An 11,586-nucleotide genomic window follows, 5' to 3' on the forward strand; every position below is an offset into this window, starting at 1 on the left:
AAATGTTTTTCAATGCTTCAATGCCTTGAAAACTATTTGTATTATCCACGTTTTTTTGAGTTTTTGACGCTTATTAGTGTAAAAAAGGTTAGGCTGTTCCCACTATTAAAGCCACTGCTTTTAACACTTTCAATAATCAAAAAAGTATAATTTGTATGCAAATGATATCGTTATATAGATGGTCCATCAAACACATAGCTATTAGTTTGCAACACTTTAAAGAAACAGATGAAAATGTCTTAATTTTCTCATTGTCTTGACCAAAATTAAGGAGTTTATTACATTATCAAATGATATCCATATATTCATTTTACAAAATAACAAAACTATAAAGGCTTGAATCTTCTCAAATGTAGCTTCTATAGCTATTACACAAGCTTCCTACAAACGTTCAAAGATGTTGTCGTATGTCAACTCAAATCGAACTCCATCTCTTTCTCGATGCACAATGAAAAGAATATGATATCCTTCTATGATTTTGTAGTACCTGCATACATTTAAGTTCTTTATGATACAAACATAAATATGATCTCCAACAGCAGAGCAAAAAAAGCAGGTAGAAGGCACCACAACACCAACAGCTAACCCAAATCTGATGGCTAGAGGTCAAACCTGGTAGTTGGCAAGAACGCTCAAAACACTAAGGAACATAACTTTTGCAAGAAATTCTAAACTTTCAAATACATATACACCCAAAATCTCACAGATGTTCTGTCACATCTAAAGGCCAACTAAAAGCGCAACTATATTCTCAATTTCTCACCTCCAATAGTTTAAGATCATTATCATTATCATCAAATAACACAATGGATTGCGTAAAAAGTCAAATATAGCAAGTGCAGTGGAATGGAGGAAGTACATTCTTGCAACATAAATGTTCTCATAATGCAGATTAGCACTCAAATTAGAAGAAAGGTAAACTAGAAGACAAAACAATGTTCCAGCTTAGTATAGAGCAGCTGAAGTTGATCTGGCCTTACTACTACACAAGTCTTCCAATCATCATCTTATTATGCTTCCTCTACAAATGGTTTCTAACAGTCTTATCCTAGGAAACATTTACCTCCATCTCCTCCAAGGCTGCCTATAATTGGCAACTTCCATCAGCTCGGAACTTACCCTCATCGCTCTTTCCGATCACTCTGTGAAACATACGGGGATCTCATGATGATTTATCTAGGGAGTTCACCCACACTTATCGTGTCCTTCGTAGACTTACAAATAAAGCATGAAACTTAGATAAAATTAACTAAAATTATCTACCAAAATCCTAAATTGAAATCAAGTTTACCAAAAATCGCAGACTTACAAACACTCAACATAATTGAAATTGTTGAATAAATTGAAATCACATTTACCTAAAATTCAAGAAATTGAAGAAATTGTAGAGATGATCAGGTGATTCGAACTCACGCTTACCTACAAAAATTGAAGTCGCTGAAGAAATGTTATTGACTATATATTTCACGCGTAGAGAAAAAAAATTAAAATACATAAAATTGTGTTTATAGACTACAGTGAAGTAAAAAATTAAAATACAAAAAATTGCTGAAATTGATAGCAAATTGAAGAACTCGTTTACCTAAATTTGAACCAATTGCCGAAAAAAGTTATGGAGAAGATAAGGAAGTAATCGCTGGTATTTTTGAATTTTTCTCTACAATTACGTGAAGTAATCGCTGATAATAATGTGATGATCGGTGTTGATGGCACTTGACTGAGAAGAAATTAAGATCGAAGAGTAATTGTGCCAATATATCACTAGAGAAGATCGAAGATCGATTTGATCGATTTGCTATCACTGAAGAAATCGATGATGACTTTTATTATGAATGTTTGATTAATTTGCTATCACCGGAGAAAACTTGCTGGTTGACGTTTGAATTAACAATTAGGGACAAATATATCAATTTGCTATCAAGGGTAATTGTGCCAAAAGCATGTTTACTCACCCAAATTTTGTTGATATATATTTGTGAGGAATGATACGCTTGGTATAGAGAATTTATCAACTTTATTACGTGTGTTAAAAAAACTGTTTAAAAGATTCATTTCGATTTTCAACAGATTACATTGCGTGTAAATGCAAGCGTTGAAAAAGTCCATATTTTGTTGTAGTGTATAGTGAAATTGAGGAAGTATATGGGAACCATAAGCATTACTCCCTCCAATTCATAGTTAATGCCCATTTGCTTTTTGCACGTTTGCCAATGCACTAATTGAATTCATAATATTTCTAACTAGTATAAAAACTCGTACAATGCACGAATTTATTAATATGTAGTATATAAAAATATAATTTCAAAGAATATTGCATGTATTATGGTGATTAAATTTATTGAATACATGACTTTTTAAAAGCAAAAGATAAATACTAATTTTTAAAATTTTTTTTAACAAATACATTACTTTTTCATTTAATTAAACATATCAAATTCTAGGTTAGGCATATATAATTTCTATAATAAATTATATGTATACTTTACGTAATATAGCTCTAACTTTTTTTTAAAAAAAAATCATATTCTAAATTAGGTAAATATCGTCATATAATCAACTATCATCCACTAAATAATTCCATTTATCAAGACTTACGAAGGATGATATTTGTCATTTTTTTAATATTTTATTGCTATGTATGGTTGGGGATAATTATAAATTATAAAAAATTGATATTAATAACTTTCACATTGAAACTAATCAAATAAAATTACACTTGATTATATTTGAACTTTAGATTAAGAATAAAATATAAATTAATAGGGGGAGTGAAAAGTATTCAAAAATTAAATAAGACATTAAGTCAAAATTAAAAGAAAAATTAAATTAAATTAAATTAAAATTATAAGAATGAATAAGGTTATTTCTATGAAAAAAATTTGTAATATAAATAAAAAAATTTTTTATAACAAAACAAATCAAATAAAAAAAATAACAAAACAGAACTCATTTAAAGGAGTATATAATATCATTTTCTTGAACTTATAACTAGCAGATCTTGTACCAATAAACAAATCCATATCCCGCCATTTTCATCCATTGATTAAAAAACTGCACGAGTCTGTCACGCTGGTAATTTGAAACAGCTTCATTGGCTACAATCTTCTATAAATATCTTCAGAATAACCGTTTTTCTCATTTCATCTCTCTGAGTTTACTTCATTTTCTCTCTCCTCGAAGCACACAACAATGGCGAAATTTCTCATCATCTTTTTCACATCAATATCCATCTCTTTCTGCATAATTTCCGCCATGGATGATTCTTTAAGCTCGTCTTCACCTTCACCCACTTCTCCTCCACCATTTCCTTTCTCCGCTTCGGAAACCGTATTTTCTCCTCATTTTATCACTCCTCTCTCCTCTATTTCTCAAATCCTTACAGAACTTGGATTCAGAGACCTTTCAATGGCTGCTCGCGCACTTTCTCTCTCCTCGGAGTCTCACCTTCCATGGCTTGATCGTCCGATCACCGTCTTCGCACCTTCAGACTCTTCGCTGCGAACTTGTCCTTCGTGTTCGCCGCTTGTTCTTCTGCAAGAACACTCTGTTCCAGGTCTGTATCATTTCGATTATCTCACTAAACTCATTTTTGGCTCGAAAATTGAGACGATTTTCCCCGGTCGTTGCTTAATTGTCACTTCTACTTTCAATGGAACCAAAATCTTCGTCAATGGCGCCGAAATCACTCATCCGGATATCTACGTCGGTGAGCGCGTTATTATTCATGGCGTTCAAGGTTTTCTTTCTCATCTCTCGCCGTTTTCGTGCTCCATTGAAAAGATGACGTCACTTAATCTTCCTCATCCTTCTCCTTCAGCCGCGATGACTCGGATTATGCTCATTGACGCGATGATTCGACTCAAAACGAGTGGATACAGTATTCTCTCCCTTGCGATCAAAGTTAAGTTCCACGAACTCGTCAATCTTCATAATATGACGATATTCGCCGTAGATGACTCTGCTATCTTCCATGGCGGACAAGCCTATATTCACAGTGTGAGGTATCACATTATACCGAACAAACTCATCAATTTTTCTGACCTGGAAACTTTTCCATCCTCAACTGTATTTCCTACGCTTGAATCTGGCGAAACTCTCACAATTACAACACCAGGACGTAATCCTTTGTCTCCGATGAGGATCAATTACGTCAAAGTCATCCATCCGAATATTCTTCATAACTCTAAGGTGATCATTCACGGAGTTCCTTTTCCGTTTCCTCATCTCCGTCAGTCGATTCCAATCACTGAAAAGAAGTCAGGCTTTTATCCAATTACAACTGGTGAGTTTGGTTCAGAACCGAGAGAGTCAGGTGTTAATATTGTTCGTCAAACTTCTGCTGCTCCGATGGAATCAATGCCTGAGATGGATGATGCTCATCAAGGTCTTTGATTATCATCAGTTAATGATCTTCATAATCCTATAATTAGTCAATAATTTTGAAGTAATCTTGCTAATAGTATCAAATGATTTTCTTAATCTTGCTATTAGCTCCCATATTATAACCATCTTGTTTTAGCGTGAATGTGTGATGAGTACTGTAAGTTGTATCAGCTGGTTACAATTCAAGATAATGAACTACTATTTTGAGCTATTATCAGTTGTTATTTATCTATGCTTGATATCAATTAATTGTTATGGCGAATTGTATGTCAAAACAAGGGCAGATAATGCATGTAATCAGAACTAATTTGGAGGATGTAAAAAAGGTATAAACGGTTGATGCATGTCAGAGTCGTCTATTTTTCTAGCAGACGTACGTACGTGTTACTTTTCCCAACCAACAAAATCTTTTACTATTATCAATCAAAATTTTATATTTAATAACCGTAATTTGTAAATCACCACACACAGTTAAAAAAATATAATTAAATAAATAAAATTAAAAAAAATAAATTACAATAACAAAACTCTTACCCTATTAAATCTTACGACATAGGGATGATTTGTTAATCTTATAAATGACCATTATTTACTATGACCTTCTCATCAAAGTATTTCTAAAACAATTTTATTTTATTAAAAGTATATTTAAAATATATAGTATTTGCTTGGGAAGAAAATTTATCTTTCAATTAGAAACATAATCATAGTCATAGTAATCGATTTAATATTCCGCACAAATTTAATTAGGGTCCGGAAGCAAAGATAGCGGGCATACCATAGTATCCCCTCCAAAGAATTGGCAAAGGGGAATGAGCGCAGTCAAATAAACTCGCAAATGGAGAGCCCTGTAAAGAGAGCGATGTGTAACACTAAGCCCGCCTAGGAATTGTTACCTGCAAATTACAGCTCAAGCTCAATTATTACTGAGCCATTAGAAAAACCAAATAAAAAAACAAAAAACATGTTAACAAAAATAATTAAACAAATTAGATTAGTAGCTAGGACAAAAAGAGGCAAGTGAAAAGAACAATCAATAGCCTAAAACCTGAGTTCACTGTTTCCAACTGTACTCACTAGTCAGGTCCTCGAGAGGTGCAGCTAACTCAAGTGAAGTTTGATTTGTTTCTCTCACCTCCTCTTAGGTCTAATACCTCGGATTCTTTTACCCTCTACAATGATGCTAGTTGTCCTTCACACGAGAGTGTTGACAATCTTTCTTTGCACATGTTCAAACAATATCAATTTTGTTAGAGTAGGTTAACAAATGCGGAAGCGTGGGCCTAAGGTGGCATGAAAGGTTAATGACCATGGTTTAAAGGTGCACTAATTAACCATGGTTATATGCAAGTATTAAGGTGATTTCAGCAATAAAAGTAAATAAATCATTAAGACCAAAATTTAAGGTGGTTCACCATTAATAAGGCTACATCCACCATCCTAGGCTAGTGTATCATTATGTGTTTAAAGGATATAGGAGCTTGAGAGCTCATTACAATGTTGAAGGAATTACATCAATGGAGAGTGTATGTGTGAGCTATACATTTGAGTAGAGAATTAAGAGGAGAATGGTAAGGAGAATGGGAGGCTCAAGCTCTAAGCTTGGCTCTACACACTACAACAATAGCAATACAACTTATATAGGCAAGGGTAACAATATGGGACAGCAAGGGACATCAAGGGAGCAGTAGCAGAATCGAAAAAAGCAACCAGTAGCCTTCGCTTGACCTGGACTCGGTCGAGCCAGGGGTCGAGCTCCAGGTCGAGCAACATGTAGCAGCTTTCTGACCTTCCCTTTCTCTCTTTTATGCAAGCTCATGGTCTCCAATACTTCTTACACTTGCACTTAGGTTTGAATATATGCACTCCTAGCCTTCACATGACTAAGATACACTATCAATAGTACATAATTCCCATACACACAAATCATAAAGGTCCTTTACCATCTCAATAATATATGCTTACGGTCTAATAAATATTTTGTTACTTCTAACCTTTAAGCCATGATTCTTCTGCATTTTAATTTTCATCTAACATATAACTAATTAATACAAGACTCAAGTCACACTTCTTTCAAAACATTTTATTCCTAATTCATTCCATCCTTGTGCGGCCGCAAATCCATATCAAGATTCACATCTTTGTAAGTTTCTTTTTTGTTCAAAAATGTTCTTTATAAACCTAAATTTCGTCCCATACAACAATGCACAACTCAATTAAATTTACCTTTAGTTTGATTGGGAACTGCTTGTCACATTATACCCCGATGGTCGCACGCCACTTAAGCCATCCCGCTTGTATATGATGAGTAACATCTCCATCGATTTCCCCAATACTTTGAATAATCAACCCTTAATACTTATAGTCGTACAAGCAACAATATCTTCACCAATGGTCACCTTTAGGTCACCGTCTTTTTTCTATCCCATGTAAATTACATCTCAAATATTCTATCTTTGTAGGACTAATACGCAGCCCTTTATATTCTAAAATAGCACTCCACTCCTCTACTTTAGTATTAGCCTCCTGACTAGTTTTTAATTCTAGCACAATATCGTTAGTGAAAAACATACACCATCGCACTAGATCCCATATAGATTTGTAAATTCAATATATAATGGCGGCGAAAGTGAAAAGGCTTAATGTCGATCAAAAGTGTTACGTCTTGTTTGGGAAAATGAAATATTTATAAATGGTAAAACCAGACTAGATGAAATGATGACAGGCGAATAAGAAAATATTTTTAACTGGTAAGACATAAGTGTTACCTCTCGGTTGGGAGCAACGTAAATAACAAAGCATAAAACTTTTTCCTTGAATATTTACCATAGGCGGTTCTAAAGCTGTGCAGGGTGACAACCGCATAGGGCCCTCAAACTTAAAGGGTGTCATATTAAAAAATGATATTGAAATAACATACTATGTGGTAGAGTAGCTAGTAAGAGTTTTAATTAACAAATCAATGGTCATATGTTCAAAACCTATCAATTACATTTTTCTATCATCTTTTATCTCTTTTCAAAACAAATCTTTAACTTCCAAATATTTTCTCTAACATCATTTAATTTTTACACATTCATCAAACATAAATTACAGTAACTTAATTTATAAAAATAATCAAAAATTTATTTTTTAAATTTTTAACCCTTCAGACTTTTACTTTTTTTTTAATTATTATTCATCATCAATCTATTACTATTTTTTCTCTTTTATTTTAACATTAGAGATGAAAGTTTAATTTTTAACAGCTTAATTTAAGTTATTTCTATATAATCAATATTAATAAAATAAATAAATTGTGTTGAGCTTTTATTTAATTCTAGTACTTAAATTGGCCTTAATTATTATAAAATGCCTTAATTTTAGAAATTTATGTAAAATAAAATAGAGCATCAGAATTATTTATTCCGCCCCTGATATTTACAATTGATTCATTTTTTTCTTTGATAACATAGTAGCTCATTCCAGTTCTTAATTTGGCCTCGACGATTTGGTTTCGAATTTACCTTATCTTTATGTAGTTCAAGTTTTCGTTCCTTATAGTCTAATTATCATGTAGAAAATAATGTTTGTGATCTATCAATAAAGTCATCATCATCATCCTCATCCTCATCCTCATCATCATCATCATCATCATCATCATCATCCTACCCAGTGTATCCTACTCATAGAAAAACTATGGAAAAGGTCTGGGGAGGGAAAGACGGCGGCAACTGATACCCGTAAAGGAGAGCGCGACCAAAGGAGTCCCCCGGCTCGAAAAAGATAAGGAGACGTAGTTACACGGGAAAGATAAATTAAATGCATATAAATAAAATAAATAAGTAGAACCCGCTACAAATAAAGAAAACAAAAAAAACTAATAATGAAGAAACGAGAGACGCAAGAGGGAAGGAACATCAAAAGGTAATCTAAGAGGACATCAGTAGTCAGGCCCTCTGAGAGGTTTAACTCATGTAAGTCAACTTTTCTTTGCTCATCCCAAGTTCTCTTAGGTCTTCCTCGACTCTTCTTACCCTCTACTATAATGCTTTCTACTCTCCACACAGGTGCGACGAAAGTCTTTCTCTACACATGTCCAAACCACCTCATCTATTTTTGCGCATTTTTCCAGAAATAGAGGTTACCTCTAGTTTGTCCCTAAACACTTGGTTCCTAATTTTATCCATTAATGTGTGCCCACACATCCATCTCAGCATACGCATTTCTGTAACTTCTATATTATGTTCAAAAATCGTTTTTACAGACCAACATTCGGTCCCATATAGCAGAGCAGGTCTGATTGCGGCCCAGTAAAATTTTCCTTTTAACTTGCTTGGAAATTTCCATCACATTGCACCACGGTGGCTGCTCGCCACTTGAGCCAACCCGCTTATATACGATGATTTATATCTTCGTCAATCTCCCTATCCCTTTGAATGTTTGATCCCAAATACTTGTATTTGGTCGTACTTTTAACAACTACTTCATCAATGGACACCTCTGGTTCACCTATCGGTGATGTCCCACTAAAGTCACAACGCAAATACTTGATTTTTGTATGACTAATGCGCAACCCTTTACCTTCTAAAGCTTCCCTCCACTCATCTAACTTATCACTAACCTCCTCTCTAGTTTCTGCTACCAGCACTATGTCGTCAGTGAATAGCGTGAACCACGGTACCATCTTCCAAATAGGTTTAGAAATCTATTCCATAATGACAATAAAAATGAAAGGGCTTAAAGCCGATCCCTGATGTAGTCCAACTTTGACCGGAAAAGGCTCCGTTAATTTTACTCGAAACTTTGCCATACATATTCCGTATAGCCTCAATGTACACTGAAGAAATACCTCTAGCCTTGAGGCTATCCCAAATGACACGTCGTGGTATGCTATCATACGCTTTCTCCAAGTAAATGAACACCATATGCAAGTCTTTCTTTCGCTCCTTATATTTCTGCATCAGTCTCCTCAAAACATGAATTGCCTCAATGGTTGACCTTACTTGCATAAAAATCGAATTGGTTATCTCTAATCACCGTTTGCTGTCTAATTCTCCTCTCTATCACTTTTTCCCAGAATTTCTTTGTGTGGCTTAGAAGTTTGATACCTCTATAAATCCTGTATACTTGCACATCGCTTTTGTTTTTAAACAAAGGTATTAGTGTGCTATTTTTTCATTCTTCTGGCATCTTATGTGTCCTCAAAATAATATTAAAGAGGTTAATCAACCAACAAATGTCCTCTTCTCCTAAACCCCTTCACACCTCAATCGGGATGTTATCTGGCCCGACTGCCTTTGTTCTCCCCATCTTTTTGAGAGCTTCTTCTACGTCTTCTATGGTAATATCACTCATTGACCCATATTCTAGTGGTCTTTGGACATCAGAAATTTGATTATCCGCCTCCTTTGGCCCCCAAGACTCATTGAGTAGCTGATAGAAATACTAGAGTCATCTGGTTTTGATGTCCTCTTGTCTCAGGAGAACTCATCCTCTCTCATCCTTGATGTATTTTACTGTCTCTAAGTCTTGCTGCTGCCTGGACCTAATCCTTGCCAGCTTAAAAATCTACTTCTCCCCCTCTTTGGTATCAAGCTTCCGATACAAGTACTCATAACCACGGTTTTTTGCCTCCGTTTATCGCTTTCTTTGCCACTCGCTTTGCTTCTTTATAACTCACTCTCTTTTCTATCCTATCCTCCTCTTCCGTACATGCCATAAGTTCCTTAAATCTCTTGTTTTTATCCTTTATCTTCTTTTCCACCTCATTGTTCCACCACCGCGACTCTTTGAACACTTTTGGTTTACCCGACGACATCCCCAAGGTCTCTCTTACCACTTTTCTAATGGTTTTTTCCATGTTCAACCACATTTCATTCGCATCCTCTGACTGACTTGGGAAGCGCAATTAACTTATCTTGCTTGCTAGGGTTATGACCATATCCCGTTTGAGTTTCCCCCACATGATCTTTCCTAGGGACTCGACCTTCTTCTCTACGATTTTCTTCCTAATCCTGAAGGCCAGTACTAAAAGCCTGTGTTGGGTGGGCATCTCTGTACCCAACACCACTTTACAATCGAAGCATGAAGCCCAATCTCCCTTGCGTACTAAGAAATAGTCAACTTTGGTTGCATGCCCCCCGCTCTTATATGTGATCAAATGCTCATGTTTCTTTCTACAAATCGAGTTTGCTATAACCAATTCTTTTGTTAGTGCGAACTCCAGCAAATTCTCCCCACTCTCATTCCTTGCCCCCAAACCAAACCCTCCATGTACGGAGTTATAGTAGCCTGCATCTCTGCCTATATGTCTGTTAAAGTCTCCTCCTAAGAAAAATTTCTCATGTTTCGGGATAATTCTCATGAGGTCTCCTAGGTTATCCTAGAACTCGCATTTCACCTGCTCATCGAGCCCAACTTGGGGCCCGTACGCACTGACAATGGATATGATCTCTTCCCCCAATACTATCCTAACTAGCATAATCTTATCATTACACCTCCTTACTTCAACCAATTGCTTTAGGATATCATTAGACACAAGGATGTCAACCCCGTTACGTCTACCGTCCAAACCTGCATACCACAACTTATATCCCTTTATACCTTTTGCTTTTTGCCCCTTCCACCTAGTATCTTGAACACATGCTACATGAATTGTGTATTTAGAAAGCTCGTTGGCCAACTCCAACGACGTAGCTTCTAGGGTACCTATGTTCCAAGTCCCCACTCTTAGTTCTAGATACTGCTTACGTTGCCCCACCTTGTAACACCTCGGCCCAATGGACTACTGGTGACTACTCATGAAGACTATAGACTAACCCCACAAATCAACACAAGTCTTTTCGGTGCACTTTGGCCTCACTCGTGCGCGCCCGGGAAAACTTCCCAGGAGGTCACCCATCCTAAGATTGCTCCACACCAAGCACGCCTAATTGTGGAGTTTTTAACAAATGAGCTCCCATGAAAAGAAGATGCATCTTGTTGATATGAGTAATCTATCAATCCCTTTTCAAGCTAAATCTGAGGTATTACACTCACCCCCACTTAGGAATACAACGTCCTCGTTAGACCGTAATTTCAGGATCTTTTCCTCCGCTAGGTGCACTGAACACAATCAGTCACGGTCGCAGGGTTGCTCTGATACCATTTGTAACACCCCGGCCCAATGGACCACCGGTGACTACTCATGAAGACTGTAGATTAACCCCACAAACCAACACA

The 11,586-nt window shown here is 35.8% G+C and overlaps 2 protein-coding genes and 1 long non-coding RNA gene across 3 annotated transcripts; 1 reads left to right on the forward strand and 2 right to left on the reverse strand.

Annotated features, from left to right (window-relative positions):
• Positions 1-223: 223 nt before the first annotated feature.
• LOC130828217 (uncharacterized) lies at positions 224-1,928 on the reverse strand. Its single transcript, XR_009047344.1, has 3 exons — positions 1,583-1,928; positions 1,359-1,419; positions 224-487 (listed from the first exon to the last, which is right to left on the reverse strand). It is a non-coding gene; the product is annotated as an uncharacterized LOC130828217 (long non-coding RNA).
• A 1,229-nt stretch (positions 1,929-3,157) lies between these two features.
• Positions 3,158-4,630, forward strand: LOC130828219 (fasciclin-like arabinogalactan protein 21). The gene has a single exon (XM_057694074.1). It carries the CDS (start codon positions 3,190-3,192, stop codon positions 4,390-4,392), a length of 1,203 nt encoding a protein of 400 aa, XP_057550057.1. The 5' UTR covers positions 3,158-3,189; the 3' UTR covers positions 4,393-4,630.
• Positions 4,631-10,747: 6,117 nt separating this feature from the next.
• LOC130828656 (uncharacterized) lies at positions 10,748-11,342 on the reverse strand. Its single transcript, XM_057694617.1, has 2 exons — positions 11,285-11,342; positions 10,748-11,073 (listed from the first exon to the last, which is right to left on the reverse strand). Exons 1-2 carry the CDS (start codon positions 11,340-11,342, stop codon positions 10,748-10,750), a joined length of 384 nt encoding a protein of 127 aa, XP_057550600.1.
• Positions 11,343-11,586: the final 244 nt, after the last annotated feature.

The sequence above is a fragment of the Amaranthus tricolor genome, chromosome 12 (genome assembly GCF_026212465.1).
Source record: "Amaranthus tricolor cultivar Red isolate AtriRed21 chromosome 12, ASM2621246v1, whole genome shotgun sequence".
NCBI lineage: Eukaryota > Viridiplantae > Streptophyta > Magnoliopsida > Caryophyllales > Amaranthaceae > Amaranthus > Amaranthus tricolor.

Coding starts and splice junctions, on each gene's coding strand:
- LOC130828219 (XM_057694074.1), top strand. CDS start 3,190: ATGGCGAAATTTCTCATCATCTTTTTCACATCAATATCCATCTCTTTC.
- LOC130828656 (XM_057694617.1), bottom strand. CDS start 11,342: ATGCATCTTCTTTTCATGGGAGCTCATTTGTTAAAAACTCCACAATTA. Junction 11,074..11,284: donor TCCACAATTAGGCGTGCTTG/GTGTGGAGCAAT, acceptor CTTGGAACATAG/GTACCCTAGAAGCTACGTCG.